The sequence below is a fragment of the Vombatus ursinus genome, unplaced genomic scaffold (assembly GCF_900497805.2).
Source record: "Vombatus ursinus unplaced genomic scaffold, bare-nosed wombat genome assembly UNPS02014830.1, whole genome shotgun sequence".
NCBI lineage: Eukaryota > Metazoa > Chordata > Mammalia > Diprotodontia > Vombatidae > Vombatus > Vombatus ursinus.
The window spans coordinates 4,811,531-4,838,692 of NW_020954608.1; the positions used below are offsets into that span (position 1 = coordinate 4,811,531).

Consider the following 27,162-nt stretch of genomic DNA (forward strand, 5'->3'; position numbering starts at 1 on the left):
GGAAATATACACTATGGGCCTCTGTTTCCTAATCTGTAAAATGAGAGGGTTGGACTACCTGGTTTCTTAGAACACTTTCACTTTTTATATTATTTTATTTTTTGAAGTATAGTGATAGTTAAGTGCCTTTCTCATAAAGCAGCCCATTACATTTTTAGAGAGCTCCAAGTAGTAGGACACTGTTTCCTCAAATAGAAGACATCATTTCATCTCTCACCTCAGACACTTATTAGCTACATGACCCTAAACAAGTTATTTAACCTCTCTCACCTTCAGTTTCCTCACATGGACAATGGAAATAATCAAACATGGCCTCAATAGGGGTATTATCAAGATTACATGAGATAGTATATGTAAATATGAGATAGTATATGTAAATGAGATAGTATATGTAAATCACATTAAAACTTTATAGTATTTTTCAGTTACTCTGAGCAGAAAGCTACCTCTGTAATTTCAGTATATTGGTTCTAGTCTTTGTAATGTGGGAATGCAGAATAAATTTAAAGGATTTTCCACATGTAATAGAACTTTTAAAAACAGAGGAAATAGCAACAAGATTTTGCTGTTTTGATACAGCAAATTGAAGATTCCATATGTGAGTATTGTGGTGGTGGGACCCCATTGTGTAGTAAGGGCTTTTATAAAATAAAGGGTCTCCAATTCATTTTTATTTGTTTAAGACTAGAAAGTTTTTTTCCCTAATCCTTTCTGGATAGTAATAATTAATAATAAATTTTCAGTATAATGAATTAAATATTTTAAAGACCAAATTTTTTCCAATACCTTCCTATTACTTTAAAATACTTTAGAATATTCCTTAACATATAAACAATTGATAAGCTAATCATATGTCATTAAGATTTCTTTAAAAGGTTTGTATAATGACTTGGATTCACAAGTTTAAACTCATGGTCTAATGATTTAAAAGCCCAAGTTCCTGTCTTGGAAATTAGGCAATATATGAATGGCTCCTGATTATGTCCTCATATAGAGAGGAAAAACTCTCAACCAAAAAGCTGGGAGATTGGAATCACAACTCTGCCCTAGGAATGATCCCTCTCTTTTGTGTAGCTCCCCATGGTGTCCCACACCCTCCTTCTGCAAACAAAGGAACACAAGTAAATGAAAAGGTCAGGGTTAATCACAAGTATTTATGAGAAATAAGAATGGACCAGTCAGCTACAGTCTTCAACAGAGTTTAAAAAAAAAAAAAACGGGCTTCAAAACAGGCACCAGTCAATTCTTCTTAACCAGGTTTAATAGGATAAGAACTGCTGCATCTTCTAAGTCTCTGCTCTCCCCCCACCCCCACCATTCCAGTCACTTGAGCAAGCATCTGTGATTTACAAAGAAACAGTCTTATACCTTGTTGCTTTAGCTTTTTCCTTCCCCCTCCCTGGAGGCAGGATGGGTATGAAGAGGGAAACTTCCAATGTTGACACCATTGTTGTTGCTTCTACAAGGAAGAGCTATATGAGAGAAAGCACTACCATCTTCTCTTCTCTTCTCTTCTTAGTGTGTCTTCTTCTCAAGAATGATCCTTAAAACTACATCTGTGGCAGAAAATTCTGCCTTCAATTCCTGATTTCACATGAATGTCCTCTATTCCTGAGCTGGGAAGATATTCAGTTCCAAAAGTCTTCAGCAAATCAGGCTGCCTGGCAAAGCAACTAAGGGCTGTTAGCTTGTTTAACCATTTTGAATTATTCTCTCCCCTTAAGATCATAGGAACTTAGGAAATTAAAAAGACAAACTCAAGAGAAAAAAAATCCATTTATTTTCATAGTCAACAATTGTAACTTTCACTGTTTATGACAAGCCTTCCCCCATCTTAAATTTAGTTTGGATTTACTGGACTTGCAAAATGATCTAGCTGATAAAGATTATGTTGAATTTTTCCCCTCTAGTAATAGAAAAGAGAAGTTGGTGTCCTTATCCTTTTATTATTGATAAAGATGTATGTGGCAGTCTGATATATTGGGGAAAAACACTGGATTTGGGGTCATAAGACTTGTGTTTGTGTTCTGGGCAAGACACTTAAGACAAAACAGATTTTCTTTTGTAAAATGAAGATAAAGATGTATATACTGCCTCCACAGTGTGATTTTAGGGCAATCATTTTGCAAACTAACATAGTAAATTAGTAAATGTGGAATCTAAGCATTGGTAGGACCTTGAAAGAGTATCTAGGATCAAAGATTTATAGTTGGTAGAACTCACAGAAGTCTTTTGGTCCAATCCCTCATTTTACCAGGTAGGAAACTGAAGCCCAGAGAGGCTAACTGACTTACCCAACATCCTCCCCAGTAAATAAAGCTAGTAAAGTCTAATTGAACCCATACTTGCTCAAAAATATCTTCTTCAGCATCATTGAGGAGCAGACGTTCAAACTCCCAGTATTACTGTTTGTAGACCATTGACAACTTTACAATTTATAAACCCTTTCCCATAATTTGCTTCAGTCTCCACCAGAAACCTACGAAACAGAAAGAATAGGTCTTCTTATCAGTTTTAAAAATAAAGAAACTGAGGCTCAGAGGGCTTATGTGAGTTGTTCATGGTCACACAACTAATAAGTGGCAGAGGAATTCAGACCCATAATTTGTTTGTTTCTCCATTGCAGCTGTCCTAGGGATATTGTTATTAATAATTTTACAGTGTACTGATGTTTTGTTGTTAATTTCAATTTATTGATCTATTTTGTTGAACTTTTGATATTTGATGATGTTCTACCTTCTGCAGAAAATGCACGTAACCTCCTCATCCAGTAATACTATTCCATTTTCTTCCTGTTTTACACAATAAGTGTGCACATACTCCATGCTTCTGTCCTAGATCTTTTTCTCTCTGTTCCTTGTCCTTCAGTAACGTTATCTGCTCCAATGTCTTACATTATAATCATTATGCATTTGATTCTGTTATGCATCTACTTAGCCCTACTCTTTCTCCTGAAGAATTCTGGTACCTAACCTCCATTTTTCTGTTTGACATTACCATTTAGATATCCTGCCAGCACCTCTGAGTCAACATGTCCAAAATTGAACTTACCTTTAGGAGACCATGTGCTACAATGGAATGAACATTGATCTTGTACTTGCAGGATCCGAATTTGAATTCCAGCTCTGTCACCAATTAACTGATGAACTTGGGCAAATAAATTCTCTGGGCCTTAGTTTCATCATTTTTAAAAGGACTCTGTTCCATTTGCCCAGACTGTTTTTCTTGTTTTAGATAGGCTCACCCCCACCATTTGAATAATTTTCCTCTTAAGGTTCAACTCAAGTACTACCTCCTAAAGGAAATCATCTTTGTTGCTCCAAGCTGAAAGTCTTTTCTCCTTACTCAAATTTTCCTAGTACAATTTGTCTCTGCCACTCCCTACCTTGTATTATATTTAACTGTGTAGAGCAGAATATAAACTGTTTGAAGTCAAAAAGTGCACATTTATAAAAATTTCTTATTTTCATTGCCTATACTGTAACTTACACAGAAGAGTTAATAAATGCTCATTATTTTTAAAAGATAATCATAGTACCTTTGATCTGGAAGGAACCATAAAGATGATCAAATCTAATAGCTGTTTTAATTTTATTTTGTTAAAAAAATTTGCTTTGATATGCGATCTAAATCTCAATGAACTGATAATTAAACTGCAGTCTGAAACACAATTAAAGAAACAGAATTTAAAAAAAACTGCTTTCAACTGATAATAAATGAAGAACTTGTCCTTTACTGTTTTATACCTTGTTAAAAGAAAGGAGCACTGTGTACTTTAGCATATATGTTAGTATCAACATTGTTTATTGTATTTCATCTGAGTTTTGTTGAAGTTTAAACAGTTGTAGTCACTGTGTACATTGTTTTGATTTTGATTTCTTCTCTCTGTATCTCTTCATATAAGTCCTTTTCTATCCCTGAAGCTTCCCAGAGAAGGAAACTGAATATGTTCTTATCCCATTGATCACACTTAGGATCATAGGGTTATATATTCAGAGTTGGAAGCAGTCTTGAAGATCATGAATTCTTGCTCCCTCATTTTACACATGAGAGGACTAAGGCCAAAGGAGTTTAAGTAACTTGTCCAAGGTCACACAGGCAATAAACATCAGAAATGTGATTTGAACTCAGGTTCTCTCTCTTGAGAGTCAGTGCTCCACTAACTGTCACTTGATGGACTGTGGGAAAGGATTAGAAGTTAGGTTTCCACAGCAGAACAAGGGAATTCTGAGAAGGACTTCCAAGTTCTTGTAGATAGTCCCTCAACCAATCAGAAAGTGCCCCAGACATTCTGCAAACAACTAGTTCCTTAAGAAAGAGCCCTGGAGGCTAAACCAGTTGCAACCCATAGGGGTCAAGGACCCAGCAAAGGCTTTTCTCCACTGCACTTGCTTAATAAACTTATCTAATATTAACTGACACACTCTGAGGGCAGAGATAGCCACCATTTTTGAACATGGGACACATGAACTGGGAGGAGTTAACATGACATGAGATGGGCAGTTTAGGAAGAGTGTAACTCAGAATTCAAAGTCAGATCCCGCAAGTTCAAGATCAATGTTCATTCTGTTGTACCACATGGTCTCCTAAAGATAAGTTCAGTTTTGGACACATTGACTGAGAGGTGCTGGCAGGATATCTAGATGGAATGTCAACAGACAAATTGTTAAACAGACAAATGGAGGTTAGGTACCAATCCTAGCCCTGATAGGAGGTGTAAGATCATACTAACAGTAGAAAAGCTGGCTCTCACTTCTGTACAGTGTGCCTTTCCCACCAGGGGGCACACCAAATTCTTGTAAGTACCATAATAAATGATTCTTCTTTCACTTAGGACTTAGTTTCATTATTAAGAGGGAGACTCCACTCAGCATTGCAACTGGGAAAGCAATGGGCTGCAAGCAGCATGCCCTGGCTAACTTCCCAACCCTGCTGAGGAGGTTCAAGGGGCTCTATTTCTAACACGGACCAACTAAATTCTGAAGTTTTTAGTTTGATTTGGTTTGATTTTGGGATTGAGTTTAGGTTTAGCTCTTTTAAGAGAAATCTGTGCAGTAAAAAACATACATAGGACCTATACCTATTTAGGCAGCATTGTCTGTAAGTATCTGGGAACAAAATGAAATGTATCTAAAATAGCCATAAAATATCTAAACATGGTTATAAATCCACCCTTTCCCTCAAAGTTCTGTAAAAATTTCTGAATAAATTTTATTATTATAGATTTTAGGATTTAGAGTGGAAGGGAGATTAGAGATCATCTTTCTTGCCCAACCTCTTCCTTTTAGAGAATGAGGCCTTAAGAGGTTAATCATCTTGCTTAAGTAACCAACATGGAATTTGTGCTTGTCCCAGAACATTGAGGCAGCTTTCTTCATGCCTTTCCCCATTCTTCTATGTAAATTTCCCATGTGGGGAGAGATATACTCATGTTTGGGAAAACATGTGCAGAAAGATCAGATCATCATCTTTGAGGTCTTGAGGAATAATGCCCTTTATTCCTAGAATTAATACACATTGTCTTGATAGGAGACCATGTGGTAAAATGTGGTACATCTTAGGAGCACATAATGGAAACTAGAAAAGATGTAGTGACCCGTAAAAAAAATCATTTAGTTTATCTACAGCTATATATTAGCTTTGCTATTGCAAGCTAGACACATAGAATGTTACAGTTCAAGAAATTATTTGACATATATCTAAGATTAAATGATTCATCTTCAGAAATACATTATATCCATAATATCAGGATGGTTCAGGCATTATGGCCAGAGTTTGGTTTGTAGAGCTTGAGGAAATCATGGATTATAGTGGGAAACTATAAATTTCCCACGAGTGCTTTGCCTTGTAGATTTTTGTCTGTAATTTCCCCGGAACTGTGCGGATAACTCTGCCCTTATTTAATGTCTCTTCTTTTTATATTATGGCTGTCTGTTTGCTAAAGTCATGAAAGAAGATTCATAAAGAACTTCAATGGTACCTGGAGGAAGAACGAGACTAGTAGTCAAAACTAAAGGAACATATTTTCAAAAAAAACAAAACAAAACAAAACAAAAACATTAGCTTTCATACAACAAATGTGCCCAGAGTGTCTTGGTGCTTCTCTATGCTCTTTAAAATTAGGGAATAAGTGATTTCAACCTTATATTTAATTTCTCTTTAAATTTTTAAAATTTATTTTAAATTCTCCACTATTATGTGAATGTAGGGGACTGGATCTTCAGAATTAGCAGGAAAACATGATCATTTTAATGGTTCTAAATCAAGAAATCCCATAGGTAAGGTACAATACCATATTGACTTAAAGAAAAGGGAGGAGCTAAGAAGGGAACGTTTACGTGTCTTATATCTATCCTCTCCCCATTCTTCTACTCTTCTAAGAAGAGGAAAGTTATCTGCTTAATATGTAGAGAGCATTGGACTTGAAGTCAGTTTGACATAAGTATGAATCCTGAATCACCAGGTGTGTGGCCTTGGTTTTCTCACTTGTAAAATGGGCATAATTATGGTAGCTCTCTCAGGGGTTTTGTTGTGAGGATCCTTAGAGAGTTATATAAAACACTTTGCAAACTTCAAAGTGCAATATAAATGTTAACTAATATGGAAAGATATTGGCTTGACTGTGAAAAGTAAGCTGAGTTAAGGAAACCTGAGATGATTATTTCCAAAGAAGTTCTCTTGTTTCAACAAACTGCAAGAGATGTTTTCAGTACCCTATACACTGCTACATAGGCAAAATTCCAAATTATATAAAGCTTAATTGTGATACCCTTCCTTCCCCAGCTTCTCATTTTGAATTTTTCTACTCCATACCCTCTGTCTTTCATACCCAGTGCACTCATGTTATTCTTTCATAGTCCAACATTCCCTGCTCCACATATGTAGCTTAAAGAATTGGTAAAGGGTTGATTATAGAGAATTCTTAACTCCAAAGCAGGAAAGAATTTTTAAGATAAGGAAATTGAATGCCTATGGAGGTAGAGGGTCTTGCCCGTGGTTTTACAGCTAACAAGGTCAGGTGTCAGACCCACAACTTTTGACCTAATGAGTACTAATGTGGTTCTTCCTCTAAGTACCATTGGTGTTTTTTTTCTTCTCTTTTCATGATTTTAGGAAAATGGATAACCATTTTAAAAAAACCTTAATAAATGCAGAATTAACTAAATAGCTAAGGGAAAACAAGGAACAAAGTATATCAGGCAAAACCTTGCTATATTTCCTGCTTTAATTCTCATTCCCCATGCCACAGCCCCACACACTGACAACAATGCCTGAGCCATTTTGATCTCACAGAAATTTATAATATGCCATTCTTTCTTGACCATTGTCACAATTCCCATTTTAGTATTGTTAATATGAATTATAGGTTCAGATTTTCCTCCCTTCTTTGCAGAGGTGGGGGTGTATGGGTATGAAACATTACACAGGACATTGGGACTGTTTGATGTTTAATCATTTTGATGAGCCTTGTTTCTCTTCTCTTTTTTTTTTTGTTTTAAGAGGTGAATTGCTAAGAGGGGAGATATAATGGGAGATGTAGATGATGTAAAAATAAATTATATTGATCATTTTTAAAATTATAAACTTATTAAACCCAAAGGAGGATAGTTTTGGTTTGGGGACCTTCCTCTGCTCCTTGTGTACTCTAGCCAGTGCTTCTTAAACTGTGGGGTTGCGACCCACAGTTTAAGAAGCGCTGAAGGGGTAGCGAGTGGAAAAAGTTTAGGAAACTCAACTGTAGACCTCTCCTCTTATCTCTGCTTTGTCTCTATATTCTTCCCAACACCTTCTCTCAAATCTAATCTTAAAGGGAATAAAATATATGGAATTGATGTTTTCTTTATTCATTCAAATTTCACAATTAAGCTCCTACTTTCTGTCAGGCACAATATGGAACATTTAGTATTTTGATAAGACATGGACTCTGTTGCTGTTATGGAGCTTACAGACTTGTAGGGGATCATACATAGACACATAATATGATGCAAACTAACACATGACAGTTGTATCAAAGAGGCATAAAACAAAATATCATAAGAAGTTTAAGGGAATGAAAAGTCTTTATGGTGGTATAATTTGAGTTGGGCATAAAAGAATGAGTAGGAATTCAGCTGCTGGAAAATGGAGACTAGACTATTTCAAGAATAGGGAACAATATAAATTAAGATATGGTAGCTGAGGACACCAGAATATATTCACAAGAAGTCCTAGTTGGGGTATTGTGTATAAAACGTAACACAATACCAAAATATATCTATTTTATAGAATTGATTGTAGAACCTTCTTAACCCCAAAACAGTGAGATATTCAAATTTCTTATAAACACAGTACTATCTCAAATTCTGGCCATATGGTATAAAGTGAAATAACTCCTATACATTTTCAAAATGTGATTGAGATCAAGAGAACTGATTTAGAAATTCCTATTATGTAAAAGGTCAATGTAAACAATTGTCTAAACTCAAAAGTAGCAGGATAATTAATATTCTATTACAAAGAATTTGTGCTTGATAACTATTGGTCGATTTTTAAATTTAATTTTATTTTCAAGATAGTGACAGCCATGTTCTATCTGGTAATGATAGTTAAAATACAATTAAACTTCTATAAGCAGCAATTACAAGTAGTTAATAAAAACTTTTTATCTATAAGCTCAATCATTTAACCAAACAAGCAAATGATAAGGTTGTACCAGATACTCTGGTATAAAAATTATATAATCCCTGTCCTCAAGGAATTTATATTCTGCTGAGACCATACAACATGTTCACATTCCTGTTATAGGATTGGAAAGAGAAAAGTGTTGAAGGAAAAGGTTGTTGTGTATTGTAGTCCTAAGGGAATAGGCTGTTTGATTTTTCTTGTGTTTTTTTTTTTAAGGTCATTGGGGATAATCTGCAAGATTAGTGTCTCTGGGGTGTTCATGATGACCAATTTAAAAATAAACACAAAACTTGATTTATACTTTTGTGACATCTATATGTGTGTGTATATATATATGTGTGTGTGTATATTCATGAACACATATATATGTATATATACACACACATACATGTTGTTTGGAATGCTAATAACTGAGTCTTATTATTTCTATGATATATCTTTCATTGTACTGAAGTAAGTTTTGCCACTTACATAGTACTTCTTGAAAAGGAAAATGGTATAAAGGAAAGAGAATAAGATTTGAGAATGGAATTTTAAGTCAGAGAACTGGGTTCAAATACCAGTTTAACTACTTTCTCTTCAACTTTGAGAAGTTAACCGATTTTTCCTAGGCTTTGATGTTCTCATCTATAAAATGACAGTTGATTATTTTTATGATTCCTTCTAACTCTAAAGTCATGATTCTATGTATTTGTGGACTTCAAATATTATGCTCTGAGCTATTATAATGATATTTCTATGTACTAGTAGAATATCTTGCACTCAATTTTAATTGCATATTTATCTCGATTGTAAAATAAATTGAGAAATATATTTCATCATCTATTTACGTAATTATTGTCTTCTTTCTGATTTTTCCTGTAAATAATTTTAATGTACAATCTTTAACATTTATGTTTAGGACATAGATTTAAATGATTTTTGTTTAGTTTAGTTAAACTAACTCACTGAACAAAATGAACAATTATTCTTTTACCTTATGAATGACCCTTCCATCCCTAGAAGCTTATTTGGTTTAGGCTTAGCTCCATCATGGCAGGTTCCGAGATACATATTCCTTCTTTTTCATGATTCCTTCGACTGAAAATTGCTTTGAGACTTTTCTGGTCATGTTGACTTTTGAGAGATCAAATCAGTTTGGTAGGTGACTTGGGAATTCAAATCCCCTTGAATCTAGGGTCTTGGGGCCCTGCTGGGCCCAAGGATTCAAACTTTGTAACCAAACTCACTGGAACCAACCCAAACTTCCCACCTCCTTTGAACAAGGGATGACCCATAATTGGTTTGTACAGTATAGGATTGTAGAGGACTAAAGAAAGTCATGAAAGGAAAGCCTACCTCTGTGAGTTTAGAATTACCACTGAACAAAAACACCCCAAGTTAGTGAGTTAATAAGATCAATGTCCCATGTAATCTCCCATTAATCTCACATATTTGTTTTTGATGTCATAATGCCAATAAACATTGATCCTAAGTCATATTATTACTTAGTAGCAACATACTTGTATTTGCACGAATACAAATTTCATTTAGCAGACCTACATTAGTATTTTTATTTTTAGTATTATACTTTGCTAAGTATGGTTTCAGATTCTTGAAATCTAAAAGTCATATGTACATATATTATTATGTTAAGGGTTCATATAGTTTTATGTGCACATAGTTATATCTTGTTCAGCAATTATAGGATTATTATTGTTATTGTTATTGTTATTATCAGAGACAGAGAGAATGGAAATAAGTTATCTTTAGAAGCATCTCAATCCTTGTGCAGGGGAAATGCAATTATTGGTTGTTACGTGAATAATAAACCTCTATGAGTAATCATGTTCAAAGATATATATGTATATCAGCACACATGTATATATATATGTACATATAAATTCCTGTATATGTGTATGAAGCATCTTTATGAGCCTTTAAAATAGTCCTCTAGCTTATCATGATGGTACATTGTATAATATTCTTCTGAAGACCTGTTTAGGTATGTTTGGTGATATTGTTTTAATCATACTTTTGATACCTAAAGAACTCTTAGTCTTCTTACAGCCTTGAATCTAGTACCACGAATGACAGGAAAGGTGTTATATTGCTCTCTGTTTCTTGCAATGCAAGGATTACAAGAATCAATTTATAACCTTGGCTCACTCCATTACTTGTTCCAAAGGTTAGTAAACATTATAAATGGGTATCACAATTGAATTTTCCATCGATAGCTTAAGACACAGAACCATATGTTAAAATGAATAGTTGAAGTTTCCTTACAATGGTCACATAATCCTATTAGTTCTTTGAAGATATATTATAGATAGGAAAGATAAGTACAAAACCTCACAGCACTATATTGTCTTCAAATGCCATTGTAGTTCATTCTTCTGAGAGGCCTCTAAAGTCAACCACAATTCTTTTGGCTATAAAATGCCGGACCTTATAAAATGATTAAATTTGGGTGGGGCATATACTCTGAATTATCTTTTGACTTTTAAGTCAATGTTATAGAAATACAGGTAGTATAACTTCAGGATGGTTCCAAAAAGATACATATAAACATGTCACATAATCTGTTTTCATAAAAAGGGTACCAGAATGACTGTCAGGAGCTGTGTAGCTGTGTCATAAATTAAGTGTTTCTGGACCAATCACTTAACTTTTTGGATTGCCATTTTTCTCAGCTGAAAAATAACTTGGATTTGAGGATATCTGAAGTTTTCTTCCACAGTCTGTAATGTATAGATTTTGTAGTAAATTCAAGTGCTATGGTAGGATATATTGTTGTTAAGAATATGATATTGTTAAGAGCACAATGAATTATGCCATGAGCTACAAACACTAAATTCAAAACGACGTGGGATGGATTTTCAACACAGACAGCTCTGTGTTCTCTTAGCAGATATGTAGCAATACCTGGTATGATAAAATCTGTGAGAGTGCTAGGTGCTTTCAGGTTGATGTAGCAGCCAATCTGAACACTGGATTACTTGTGAAGAAAAACCTACTTGAATATACTGTTTTTCATCTTTAAATCATCAGGGTCTAACAAAGTTCCTTACATATATTAACTGCTTTTTAATTAGGTTATCATTTGCTGAAACATCCTTCTATAGTTTTAGAAAAATAGCCTTTGGCTGGTATTGTGTAATACTTAAGGCAGTTCTATATTTTATTTTCTGTGTCTAACATGTTTTTGCTTTGGTACTGTTAGCTTTTTTTTTTAACCTCTGTAGAAAAGGCATTGAGAAGACTAATTTTTTGCTTCACACTCAATGTTGCTTAAGATCTATATTACTCTCTGAAAGCCCCCACCCCAGTTTTGGTGAAACTGGAATGACTTTCTACTATTGCATAGAATCCTGTGTTGTTGGTGGTATATTTTCTGGACAATGAGTTCTAATTCTGGACATGGCTGTATTATTCCAGTGCAATGCGACAACACTTGTATGCATCAACCCAGTCAACCAAGAGAAAATATCATAATGATCAGAATTATAGGACCAAGGGGGAAAAAAAGGTAAAGGATAACATTATACATTGAAGAAAACTTGAAAATCAAATTATCAAAGAAATATCATCTATGATATTTACTTAGTTTACAAGTCTTCAAATATTCTTTAGTCAATTTGTCTGACTCCTGTGACCCCATTTGTGGCTTTTCTTGGCAAAGATACTGGCGTGCCTTGCCATTTCCTTCTCCAGTTCATTTTACAAATGAGGAAACTGAGGCAGCCAGTGTTAAGTGACTTGCTCAGGGTCACACAACTAATAAGTGTCTGAGGTTGGATTTGGACTCAGATCTTCTTTTCTACAGGCCTGAAACTCTATCCACTATACCACCTAGCTGCCTTTTTTGTCATTTTAGAAATGATAAATGTTATAATATCAATATAAAACCCTAAAAATCATATTATTGTATTTATGATCTCTCTTGGGGTGAGACAAAGCAAGGTAGGGTAAAAGAAAATGCAATCACATTTAAAATATCACTCATTCCCTATAGTTTCTAGAAAATAATATCTGGTTTAAATATCAAAGTGTTATCTTGTGAAATTATAATTATTTTAACATTGGCAAAAGCAATAAGAAAGTATGTGATAATCTTTATGTCCTTTTTAAGCAATTCTTCTTTAAAACTTTTATTTTTTCTTTAATTTTCTAGCCGTTGATTTTCTATTTCTGAATTCTTACATGAAACAATTATTCAATAATTGTTCATGCCTAGTCACTAATATTTAATGCATTAAGACTAATGTTAATGACATAGATTTTTTTTCGATTTGGGAAAAGTGGTTAAGCTTCTATTTTATATAGCAGGATGGCACACAACATATTTAATTGTTAGTCTTTCCTTATTTTGTTTGACAGTTTGAAGAACATTATTTTATATTTCATTGCTTTTACTCCCATAGAATCTTGTCTATACTGAATTGAACTAATAATAATTACATCAGATGAAGAAGTTTCTCAACCTGCCTAAATTTTGAATTTATACTTTAATGAACAAGCCTAGGTATTAGCATATTTTACAGTTATGATCTTATTTGTATCTATTTTGTGAAAAACAATCCTATGTTAGTGCTAGATAATCCTGTAAGTTGTAAATCTTGTAATTTTTCTAAAACAACAATTGAGAATCAGTTCTTGGTAGGAAACATAATTGATATATATATTACAATAATGACTAAAATAAAGTGAAGATGTCTGTTTAGGCCACAGCCTACTTTTTGGTTATTAAAACCCATAAAAGTGCAAACAAAATGAAATTTAGTACCTGTTTTTAACAGTCCCAGTTCAATTTTAGCCAGAATACTATCATATATTCTGGTTTTATCCTACATTCCCTCAAAGCTGGGCTATAATCTTTTGATTTATGTGAATGTGTGTTTGCAGTTATACTGAAATGTTTATAATTAATAGCCTAAATTCTGCCTCGTAAATCATCATAGATTTCATCATCATCTCAGCAAATCGTGAAATACTTGTACGTTAAACATTGTTGCTTTGCTTTTATAATAGTCACGTGGTTTCAATTTATTTCCTGTTTCAATTAGACATGATTCTTTAAAATTAAGTGTATATTTTATTTATCATTGTGAAATTAGAACTACTAAATAGGTAATTTAATACTAAATATGTAATCCTTTACAATTTTGTACAAACATTTTTCTTCTCATCACAAAAATTATATTTAGCATTTATATAGCCCTATTGCTTTAAAGAACTTATTGGTTATTGATGAGAATTTTTGTGTTTCTATACTATATTTACTTGTTAATTCATATTCGAATAGACTCTTTTTTCATTTTCATACTTTAAGCATCTTGATGGGTACAAAGGTAATTTTTTTATTTGAAGTTTATTTAGTAAATCACATAGGGAGTAGGAAATGCCATTCTTGTTATTGAAACAAATATCTTTTCTCCTTCAATGGCAAAATTAGATTATCTTTTAAACAAAGTAAATAGCATTATGGTTCATTATGAACATCTGTATTTATTCAGGTGAAACAAAAATAATTTTTCATTTCAGTGCTTGCTATTAAGTATTCCTTCAAAGCGTTTATTTCATACCATTTTTCTAAGGAATCATTGTTTCAAATAAATTAGATTCTCCCCTCTGTGCTCTATCTGAAATACTTCTCAATGCAGATATGTGCAAAATACAAACATACAAGATATATAGGGAAGTTGTTGCTGACCTATACAGTACCTTCATTATAATAGGTCATATTTTAGCTCCTGTATTTTTGACAAATAGCCTCACTCTTAAAAAGCTCTGTCCGTCGTGCTGAAATCTTTCATGATATATGAGCATGTCTCACTGATAAATTCTAATGTCAGCCAATGTACGATGGTGATTCATCAGGTTGTAAAATGTGTGTTCAAGAAACACATTGAATTTGTAAGGTTCAAATTCAGAATGTTTTAAAATTAACACTCCTTTTCCTCTTTTTTATTGAAGGAGTTATCAATTACCTCCCAAATAATTAGAAATAATTAAGGTTTAATTAGAGACTGTGATTCTATCAATAATTCAATTCAGCTTAATTTAATAAATATTAAATATGTATAAGTCATTGTGTCAGAACCTGGGAAGTAAGGAAGACAAATGTCTACTAATGACAGATAAAATTATAGAAGTTCTATTCTGTAAATATTTATGGGCCAATGGTGTTTTGACAGTATGCAATAGTTTGCAGTTATAAATGTTAAACAATTGATTGTGAGTAGGCATAGCAATAATTAACACAAAAGACTTGTAACTTTGCACAGATAATCTCTTGGTTCACACCACTTGTATTTTTATTATATCAGAAATCTTTTTTCATCATTCTAGTCCATGTTAAGTATATGGGGAAGGTGTACATATTTTTTGATACATAAAAAAGTCTAAAAGAAGCTATTTTTTCTTAAAGCTGAATTGAGTGTTCCATATAAATGATCAACAATTAACCCAGATTTTAAAATTTTATTTAATAGCTATCAAAGTCCCCCCATTATACCTTTTCCATATTACTCTAATCACAGAAATACTTAGGTAACATTAATAACTATTATAATCTAAACTAGCCTTTTTGGTATTACTTAAGTTTTTTGTCCAAATTATTTAAATTTTGGACATAGGAATAGTTTTATTCAATCTGTACTTCTTTTAGCTATGATTATATTTAAAAGCAAGTATTTTGGAATAAGAAATGTCTACTACATATCAGATATGTTTTAAAATATAACCTTGTTTTTTTTAACATCAGAGAGTTGGGAATTATTCCTTCATGTTATATTTGAAAACATCAAATAACTAAACTAATTGTGCATTCTTATGAGCTTTAACCATATTATGTGGTTAGGATCATGATAGCAAGGGGGAAATAGTTTTGAGGAAAAAAATATATTTGGAAAATATCTTGTTAAAATTTGGCAGAATTTACTATAAAGCAAAAACCCCTCAAATAGAAATGCAACTAAAGATTAAATATTTTCTTTAATTCAAGTATTGAATCAGAATCACTGTCTGAGCCCAGTAATTAAATCTAGTCTTCAAGCTGCTGTTAGGGGAAAGGGATAAAGAAAAACAACTCTGAGACAGTATTCTAAATGCATAAATTCCTCATGGGTATTTTTGTCTATATTCAAAGTATAAAACACTGTGTTGTTATTTTTTGATATCATAGAAGCATAAAATGATTTAACAAATATATTTTTGTGCATGAAGTGTAATTAAATAGCCCATTAAAAGTTTTTACCCTCAGAATTCAGAACTCCACTATAATGGAATGGTGGGTTGTTATTTTTTTTAATCCGCCGTTAAAATGATTATTTTTGTCAGATAGTATCTCTCAGAAATTGTTTTTATTTAGAAACAAAACAAGACAAAAGCAATTGATTTTAATCCAAAATGTATTTTTCCTCATAAAAAAGTTTCACATACTCACTGTGTCTACTCTACATAATTTGTCCATTTTGCTATACCACGTGCCAATTCAAGTTTATCTGGTCACTGCAAAAACTCGTGGCTAATATGTGTAATGCAACACAGGAGGAGGTATTGCTCAGTTCAACTACTCTTACATACTTAAAAAAAATACAGAAAATGTTCTTGAGCTGTATTCCAGACAGAAAAGTCAAATGAAAGGTCTAGAAAATGAAGTTGTTTTATTTGGTTGCCACAGTACCCTTTGAAGCCAGTTAATTAAAATACTTTTTTTTTTAATGCTGAACTCATACATGTTTCCATTGTCAGCAGCAGCACTGATGAAGTCTAGACTTCTTTCTAAAGAATAATATTTTTGTCCCATTTATTTAGCACAACTATAGTCTTGTGGTTTTCTTCATAGAAAGTAAGTTTTTTTTTTTAACCACTATTCTTAAGACATATTTGTTGGCACACCTATGACAGTTGCTTTTACTTCAAGTGCTGTGCTCTTCTCTTTTCTTGCATCCCAAAGGCTGATTAGAGGAGGATAAAGCTCACTAAATGCAAACGTTGGCTTCTGTAGGTAATTCCGTACATAGCTGTGTCCAGTATCACAGTTCATCTCCTGAGAGATGCAGCTGAAAAGACATATCACACTGATTACCCCCAGAAGACCTCCTATGCAGGCAATGAATGCTGTTATGTTATTCTTTTCATAACCTTTCAGGTCAAGATCCAGTCCTTTTGTGGTGACATTAATACATTGTTTTTTATTTTGCTGGTAGATAGTGGGGATATCAATACAAATTTTATATTCAGTTGATGGATTCAGATGTGTGAGATTATATACCTTGACATCAGATGGTATTCGAGCACTTTGGGCAGCATGAGAATTTTCAGTTTTAACAAAAGCAGTCCATTTAACACTAGATTTAAGAATTTTAGAATTTGCTTTCCAAGATACCAGAACTGAATTAGACTGAACATCTTTTATCTTAATATTCAAAGAGCCATTATTATCCTGGGGAAAAGAACCATCAACTTTGATCATAATTGACTTTAAGTCAGCACCAACCAGGTTAGTTGCTATGCAAGTGTATAAACCACCTTCCTTTGGAGTTATGTCACTTATGTCTAATGTACCTTCAGAATGGACATAAAATTTGTCAGAAAGAGTATTAGGCAAGAGTTTGTGGCCTGATGGTGTTATCCAGTAGATTTCAGGCTCTGGCTCTGCTGTAGCTCTACAGTGTAATGAGACATAGCTCCCAGCTTCTAAATCCAGATTAGAAGGAAAACTTTCAGGGGCAATCAGAGGGAGACAAATTTCCATCATTTCCCTGAAATGTACTTGTCGAACATTCTGACCCTGAAATTCAGGAGGGTCCACACAAAGTAGTGAATCAGGCTCCATCAATCGAATGTTGGTTTTGTTCATATTGATCCAGCGAATAACACAGTCACACCTGATGGGATTGCTGTGTATGCTGATTTCTTTGAGGTTAGGCAGGGACTCAATGGTTCCATGGTATAGGGCACTGAGGGCATTACTGTTGAGCATGAGTGATTCAAGTTTGGGAAGTCTGTAGAATGCATTTGGATGTATGTATGATAATCTAGGGTTGTTAGTAGCTTCTATTTTTCTTAGATCTGGTAAATTATCAATAGCAAGGCTATCTATAGAAATCAATTCAGGCATATTATTTATTCCCAACTCTTTTAGATGTAACATGTTGCTGAAATCTCCTCTTCGTATTCTATTAATAGGATTCTTATTTAGATCCAAAAATTTGAGGTTAATTACCTTTTGAAGAGCCTCGTGGGGCACTTTAACAAATCTGTTATCATAAAATGAGATGCTTTCTAAATTGTCCAGGCCAACCAGTGCATTATCTGGTATTTCAGTGAGATTTATGCTAGCTATAACCAGACTGCGCAGATTGATAAGTGGCTTAAAGTTCATATCTTTGATTCTGATGATTGGATTTTCTCCTATCATGAGAATCTCCAGATTTGGAATAGCTTCAAACCACTTACTGTTGATCATCTGCAATCTATTTGAATTGAGATGAAGTCGGAGAAGATTATGTAGACCAATAAAGGCTCCTGGTGAAATGGTAGAAAGGAAGTTATGATTAATATAGAGTTCTTGTAAATTATTCAGCCTGGACAGACATTTTTCTGGCAGCTCAGTAAGTTTATTTTCCTCCAGATATATGGAAAGAAGCTGAGGCATCTTTCTTACATTAATATTGGTGACTGAGGATAAGTTGTTTTGTGATAAGTCCAGACCAGTAAGGTTCACTGGAAAGTCTACCGAGTTTTCAATTTTTGCAATATTGTTGGTCTGCAGCAGTAGGATCTGTGTGTCAGCAGGCAATCTGTCCGGGAAATTAAAAAGACCTAAATCATTACAATCCACCGTAAGAGCCTCCATATAAATGGATCTGGGTGTAAACCAAGGTCTTATTTCGCATGTACATGATGGTGGACAATCCACTTTTTTATCTATAGCTTGTACCAATGCAGTGAGAGCTAGGCCAAGTAGCACCTGAATTTTGAGTGGCATGTCCTTCATCTTAGCTCTCAGTCTTCAGAAATACAATGGACTTTTAAACATTCCACAGTGGCTGCTGTTAAGTTCAATAAGATCTGATTGATAAAGAAAATGCTTGCATTTGTCAAATGATAAACACCAAAGAAATATAATGTTTGTCTTCCTGGAAAAAAGTGTCAAAGCTGCAAATGCATTGTCCAAAAATCCCATGCATATTGGAGAACAGAAGGTCACTATTGCCTTGATGAGATAAAATTGATAAACTTTGTGAAGATGGAATATGTATAGATGGTCATTGGAGACTAAGCAATTCATTTATTTAGGAGTAATAATTTCATATCCCATGCTTGATTAGTGTCTGCAACAATGGCAGCATGACCTACAATTTAAGCAAAGGAAACAATTAGTATAAAAAGGCATAGCAGACTTTTAATTAACTTAGGCACCATTGAAAAGCTCATTTTTTTAAATGATTGTTTTTCCCAAGCTTGACATTGATGCTTTGTAGCTCTTGATATCATCTTTTCCCCTTTACAACTCATATACTCCTTGGTTTTTACTGCTTTTACTGGACTTTTCTATTCTGTATTCTAGAGGCAAAATAATAGAAAAGGAAGTCTTAAACTTGATGTCAGCAGATGACTTGGAATCTCAGCATTAACAATTACTGCCCCAAGGACTATGGAAAAGTCATTCACTTCTCTGAGCCTCAGTTTCCTCATTTATAGACATAATAATAATACTTGTACTGCCGACCTTGCAAGGTTATTTATTGTGGAGGAAAACAAAAATAAACTTTAAATAATTTATAATTGAATATGGAAATAGGAGATATTATTATTATTTTATTTGTATGAATGTCTTATATGTTAGTAGACCCAATCACTACTTCTAGAAGGTAGACAATATAAAGAAAAAAATAATTTATTCTTCTACCATTCTCAGGCATTATCTCATAAAATCAGGAGTTTTTTGCACGTAGTGTATATTTATTACTGGAGAGGCAGAGTGCCATAATGGATAAAGGATCAGTCTAGAAGTCTGGAAGACATGGGTTCAAGTCATGGCACTGACATATATTCCCCATACTACCTGTGTGACCATAGGCAACTCATTTCAACTCTCACTAACTCAAGCAAATCTCTGTGATTATAAATTACAAATATTTCTCTACTGGTGAAGTGAATTTACACACTAGAATTCTCTGCCCAGATAAAATCAGAAGTCCAAGCCTACATATATATGTGTGTGGACAAGTGTGCATACACATATTTTTGCATATATATTTATGCAATACACACATCTCTATCTATCTAGTATCTATCTATATGAGAGATACACATGCTCAAAACATTGACTGAATGTTTGTTAAATGAATAAACATGGGGTTATACATATTTAACTTCAGGAGTTCAAAGATACCAACTATTCTAAAATTCCTAGTACTGATTTTTTTTGTTGCATGTGCTCTTTAAAACTCCCTTCAGTAAATATGCTTTTATCCTTTAAGAACATAGCCATGAAAGAAAAAAAAATGCTTTCTATTTTTATTATGTACACATTTTATTTATCCTTTACAGAGAAACTGACATTCTTGCTCTTTATTGCACACAGACTTCCTGTCTCATGTTACTGTGCTTCTGCTGTACTCCATACCTGTGATGCTCCCTTTCTTACCTCCAAGACTTAGACTCAATAGTTTGACTCAAGTACCATCACTTACAAAAGACCTATATTGACTACCCAGCTAATAGTGCTTCCTTCTCAATGAAATAACCTTATGTTTACTTTGTGTATATATTTTATGTACTTATATGTATACATGTTGTCTACTTAACAAAATCTTCACTCCTTGAGGGTAGGGATTGTTTTGTCTTTGCAATCAGTGCCTATCTAAGTGTACATACTAGATTCTTAACAAATGCTGGACTAGTTGATTTATATGCTAAAGGAATCAAAGTAAATAATCCTTTCAATAGAAAGCACAAAGCACAGTACCTGGCACACAGTAAAAGTTAATACATGCTAATTTACTGGCTACAATTAAATAATCCTATTGTGTTTCAACTCAGTTTGCTAAACTGCAACACCATTCCCTTAAGGGATGTTGGAGTTGTTCAGAGGCATATTTGTTCAATGAATAAGAAATATTGATCTTCAATTGGCTTTTCTATTGTTCTTTCCATAGCCCTACTTCTATCAGATTTTTATTGTATAGTATTTTGGATAATTACACTGAAATTTTACATGGCAGTTTTCTGTTTGCAAAGCCTTTTCTTTTTTTTTTTTTACATCTGTTGTCTCATTGGATTATCACAATCACCTGCTACTATTATTATCTCTATTTTATAGATGAAGAAACTGAGGCAGTCATAATAAGTGACTTGTCCAAGTTCACTTGACTAGTAAGAATCCGAGGCAAGATTTGAACTAAGGTCTTCTTAATTCCAAGTTTAGTTCTTTAGCCACTATATCACATGATACTGACCATTTTGTCTTTTCCCAGATATTAAAGTTCTACCTTTATGTACATGATTCCCACTTTAATTAAATTTAATAGAATAAATCCTGACTGCTCTTCTGAACTTCAGAGTCAATCCCTAGCTATCTACATGACAATATGTAGTAGTCCACTGCTACCTCAAATTCAAAATATCTCATGACCTTTGTGCCCTAGGCCCATTCCTTCTGAGCTCACAATTTCTCTGTGGCTCCATTATTCATTCTGTGACCTATGTTCATAACTTTGTGGTAATTTTTTGTACTTTTTTCCTCCATCTGTCTTAGGTAAATCCATTATTAAGTCCTATCAATTTCACCTTTGCAAAAAACTCTTTTGTAACCATTCGCTTCATTATTCCCCTGCCATCATTATAGTGCACACCCTTATTATTATGCTCCTAACCTTGCCTCCTAACCTCTCTTCTTGTTTTTACTTTCTCCCCCAGCCCTATAAACCACCCTACATCGCATTGCCAGATTGATACCCTTTGTGCATAAATTTGTTTGATCACTCTTCCACTTAAAAGTCTTCACAGCCTTCCCTTGTCTACTAGTTAGGCCCAAATTCCTTCACCTGGCATTCAGATTCCCCTACATTATTCTGGCACCTGACCTTTCCTTTTGAGGTTTTACCTCATTTTATTCCGTGCATGAGACATAGTTCTGCTCTGTTGCAATACATGTCTTTGTTCATGTTGCTCCTCATGCCTGGAATACCCACTCTCCCCTTCTTTATCTGCCCATATGTTAAAGTACTACTAAAATGCTACCTGGTCTCTGAAACCCTTCCCAAGCCTACATTCTCACCACCTCTCCTTTTTTCCCATACCTCACATAATTCTTGGGTCACACCATCCCTAAGGCACAAACATCACGTAATAGTAACTGTCATCATATTTGTGCATTTGTCTATTCTTTCTACTAGACTCCTGAAAACATTGTGATGATGTAAGACTGCATAACTGCTTTATTAATATTGATAAATATGTTTCAAAATGTAACTACTATGGATAGACAAAAAAAACTATTTTGAATCTTCAAAGAATCATCTTAAACCTATGTCATTGTCTCTAAAAATAGGTAGATAAATACATAGGACTCTTCATTGAGCTCTTACTATGTGCCAGGGACTATGCTAAGTGCTGAGAACACACAAAAAAAAAAAGCAAGCAAGAAAGTCCCTGTCCTCACAGAGCTTCCATTCTTATGGGAGAAAAGAATGCATAAAGGGGAATTTATTCCTTTAAATATATCTCAAATATAAAAGAGGAGTTGGAGGGTAGGAATGAATATTTGTGCTGTGGCATGGCTTGAAGCTATCAGAAAGTGGCATGTGTAGGGTTTGGCCCCTATAACATAAATTTAAAGCTGACCTATGGGAGCCAAGGGACTTAGGGGCAAAGGTGAGGTTTCCATTGGGGAAGATATAGCCCAAACAATGATGATATTAGTTAAGTGGAATACAGGCCTAGGTCAGGAAGATAGGCATAGGTTTAATTCTTTCTCTACCATCAATTATTAGTTCTATATTTTAATTGGACTTGTGATTTTATTGGCATAGGGCTTCTCCCAGAAGACTAATCCCTTTTCTGCTGATTAGCAGCTATCTTAGAGCGTAAACTGAGGTTGAGTGACTTGTTACAGAGAGGCAAGACTCGAACTTTGGTATTCCTGGCTGAGATTGGCTTTCTTTCCACTATGTTATACTACACTTCTGTAAAGATTTAAATCCTACGTAGACTGAACTAGCAATGTTGTTTGTTATTGGGCAGTTAGGTGGTACAGTGGATAAAGTGCCAGTCCTTGAGTCAGGAAGACCTGAGTTCAAATCTGGCCTCAGACACTTAGCTGTGTGACCCTGAGAATGCCACTTAACCCTGTTTGCCTCAGTTGTCTCATCTGTAAAATGAGCTGGAGAAGGAAATGGCAAACCACTCCAAAATCTTTGCCAAGAAAACCACAAATGGGGTCAAGAAGAGTCAGACATGACTAATCAACAAAACAACAACAATATAGGCAGAACTAGCATTAGTTCTTCCCATTTTCCTTTGTTCATTGTCACTAAGGTTTTATCTATAAGAGTAACTAATGAGTTCCAGGTAACTACTGTTTTAGACTTGTAATAAATGTAATATTGAATTATAATTGCTGAAGTCAGGAAGCAAAAATTATTGAGGTTCCTTGGCCACTTTTATTATCTACTTGATTTGACTTTGAATCTTGTGCATGATTGTTCCTGATACACTTATTAAAAGTTTCGAGTATTTCCTTTATGCTTGTTTAAAATCATTTATATCTCCATCTTATTAGCATACACCTTAAAGAACTCATTTAGTTTAAAAAATATTTCCTATCACAGTGCCTAAGACATATAATCTTTTATTCTCAGTTTTCTCCAATTTATGTGTACTAACTATATATACAGAATGTGTAGATTTGCATTAAATTGTTAAAGTCCAAATTAACCTAGTGAGGAAAAAAAAATAAGGAAACACCTCTAACTTAGCATAATGTCTGGCACATAGTAGGTGCTTATTAAATGTTTATTTATTGATTCTTGATTCAGAAAATGCATTTTATGTCAATGGTTTGGGTTAATAAGAGAAAATAAAGCTGAAATAGATTCTAATTCATCAGTTAAGAAAAAGAATACTTGATTTGAAAAAAAAAGAACTAGTATTAGAGAAAACAAATTATGTCTCTGAAAGTTTCATCTTCATCATGATGTTGTAAGACTAATCAGTGATTAATTTTGGTGTATGTGAGAGTTCTAGACTTGTAATTAGAAGACCTGGGTTCAAGTCATATGTGCCAAGTTTGTGACCTTGAAGGTATAACTTTCTTTCTCTTTGCTAAAATTCCTTAATTGTGAAAATAATAGCAGACACAAGGCCATAGAATCACAGCCTTAGAGATGGAATGAACCACAAAGGTCATGTAATCCAACTCCCTCATTTTATAGAAAAGGAACCTACAGCCTATAGAGGTTAAGGGTTTCATTCTAGGGTCCAGATATAGTTGTAAGAGTTCTGACATCATCTCTAATTTCATTTCCACAATAGGGTCCTTTTATTTATATAAGAAATATTTATACAAAACATTTAACATACATTATTTTATCCCCACAACACCTCATATGAGGCAGTTGATGACAGATATTGTCCTTCCTTTACATTTTGGTTATAAGAGTTGCCCATGGTCACATAGTTAGTCAATGCTCGAGTTGGAATTCAAATGCAGGTGTCTCCAGTTTTTTAGAGACCTCATTACTCTTTCCACCACACCATGCTACCTCTCATAAAATGAAAGAATTGGATTAAAGATCACTAAGGTTCCTTCCAGTTTTGTTATTCTATCAGCATAATTTCTCATGCAGAGAGACTACTTCATCCTTCTTCAAGCGACACAAATGGAAACAAAACAAAACAAAGTATTAAGTCCTTTTAGCATATCTTTGGCAAATGTTGTCTATATTATATATGTTTATTGCATCTGTCAGGTCTAGTAAAATTTTTTTCCCTTAATTTGTTTCTTTGCTTGTTTTATATCTTTTTATTATCATCTCTAATTATACTATTTATGTAGTTATGCCAATAGCCATCCCATTTTGACCTAATCTGAGTTGCAAAATGTCTACAGGTAAGTAAATACAAAAGTCTCTAAACCAGTGATGAACTGATGAGGTTAATTTCCCTGTATTCTTGTGGGAGAAATCTCCAATATAGAAAGCATGATTGAAGGCTAGTTTGAAATTTGGCATTCTTTATTGTAACATTGATTATTTCATGGTCCCTGGAAAATTTAAGAATCTCTCTCACTAATAGAATATTTGGAAGGAGTCAACATCAGAGATAGTCAGAAGGCAAAGTTATTCATTATTTCCTCTACTGGATTTGTAAGTCTATATTGTAAGGTCTATGAAAAAGAGAACTGTTCTTGCTTCTAACTCTATAGTTCCTTTGGTGTTATATGAAGACATTTGTATTCAATCAGCTAATATTTATGGATGACAAATTAGACTTAAAACTATTCCTGAAATGAGTTAAATGTGCTTTGGTGATATTTTACCTTTATTAGAATTTGCCTGTGTATATCACACTGGTAACATAACATACAATAGTGTATTTAGCCCTATTGAAATGCCTACTATTTTGTGTAATTGTTTGACCAAATGTGTTTCTGTCTCTTCATTTTGTTTAGTTTGGAAGTCCCTTGACACCTAGGGCCATTCCTACTAGCACTTAAGGCCAAATATATGTTAATTACCCAATAATAGCCATTGATTAATATTTTTATTATATGGAGATCCTTTTTGCTTATAGCATGATTTCCAAAATATCTGTGGAGAGATTTCAGGAATCCATTAACTTGGATGGGGAAAAGTACATTTTTATTTTCACTAATCCTTGGTTTCTTTCATAGCCTATATATTTTATGCATTTAAAAACATTATTCTGAGAAGAGGTCCATATGTTTCAAAAAACTACCAAATGCATCCATGACACAAAAAATGTTAAGAACTCCTGGGTGAAAGAATGTCAGACTATTTCCAAAGTTTTCATCATTACCAATTGCGTATCAGGGTGGGTAGTTATGACCTCATACTTAATAGTTGGAATAAAAAAGCAGGAAAAGCTGTCTGAGAAGAGTTTTCCATGCCATTCCAGGAAACCAATTTGGGATGGATTACATTGTTTATGAGACAATATGTAGATGTTAAAATGTGACTTTTCTTGGCAGATCATTTTGGACTTTCCTTATGTCAACTCAGGGTATTGATTATTTTCCCCTTTGGAGATTAATTTTCAGCCCCATGAATGAAGAAACAATTTAGGTACTATGGAATGGAAAGATCATTTTAATTGTTTAAAAAATAGATTGGGGTCCGGAGGTCCTGAGTTGAAATCTAGACTCAGATACCCTGTGCAAATCACTTAACCCCAATTGCCTCCAAAAAAGGAAGGAAGGAAGGAAGGAAGAGAAAAGAAATGATGAGGGCAGGAAGGATGAAAAATCAGAAAAAGGATGAGAAAAAGGAAGAGGGAAATGAGAATTTAATGAAAATAAATTCATGTCATCGGGTTGTCATGTCATCTAAATCAAGTTATTTTAATGATGTGGTTCTCTTCACTATTTAGCTCTTATATACATTATTTTAGAAGATCTTGTTACTCTTTTCTCTTATTTTCAAATCAACTGGTGTTTTCATGTCATAGTAAAAGAAATATCTAATTAGATTTTAATGAAAGGTCAGGAAGCTAATGTTGATGAATTGTCTGTTGCTATTAAATATACTTTTCAATGGTCTGAGTAAATGACTTATAAAAATCAGACTCAGTAAAAAATAAATGTCACACAAATGATCATTTAATTTTTCAAAAATATTAAGTATTCCTATAAAATTACTGTATCTTAAGTATTACTCCAAATCCCTTTTGTAATTGAAATCATCTCAGGAAAAATAAAAACAAAAAAAGAAAAGAAAGCTATATTCTGAACTCTGGCAGTGCTTGGCAAGTAAAGTGAATACTTTTTGATTTAGAAATTCCAGTTGCACTAATAGGAAATTCGGAGGAACAAAGGGAAACCAGAAGAATTCATCTTGTTCTTTCAGAACAATATATTTAAAAATTGCCAAATGTTCCACAAAGTATATAGGAAAAATAATTTTCATTTACATGAAGAGTAGATAAGATGATGAGCTTTCTTCATGATCTATTAAATATGATTTTCTCTTTTTGATCTTTTAAATAGATGGCTGAGATTTTTTGTCTTTTGCCATTATGATGTAAAAAATGCCTAATGGAATGGAACAAGAAAAGTAACTGTTCACTGATTTAGCCTTGAGCAGATAATGTAACATGTTTTAGATGTTATCTATTTATGCACATCTTACTGAATTTGAATTCTTTGGTTAAATTACTAAAGTTCTCTTAAATCTTGTGTGTGTGTGTGTGTGTGTGTGTGTGTGTGTGTATGAGAGAGAGAGAGAGAGAGAGAGAGAGAGAGAGAGAGAGAGAGAGAGAGAGAGA

General features: G+C 33.6%; 1 protein-coding gene across 1 annotated transcript; it reads right to left on the reverse strand.

Moving 5' to 3' along the window:
* Positions 1 to 16,058: 16,058 nt before the first annotated feature.
* LRRN3 (leucine rich repeat neuronal 3) lies at positions 16,059 to 18,649 on the reverse strand. Its single transcript, XM_027838788.1, has one exon. It carries the CDS (start codon positions 18,647 to 18,649, stop codon positions 16,523 to 16,525), a length of 2,127 nt encoding a protein of 708 aa, XP_027694589.1. The 3' UTR covers positions 16,059 to 16,522.
* Between the last annotated feature and the right edge of the window lie 8,513 nt (positions 18,650 to 27,162).

Excerpts from the sequence above, each read along its gene's own strand:
- LRRN3 (XM_027838788.1), bottom strand. The coding sequence starts at position 18,649 with ATGAAGGACATGCCACTCAAAATTCAGGTGCTACTTGGCCTAGCTCTC.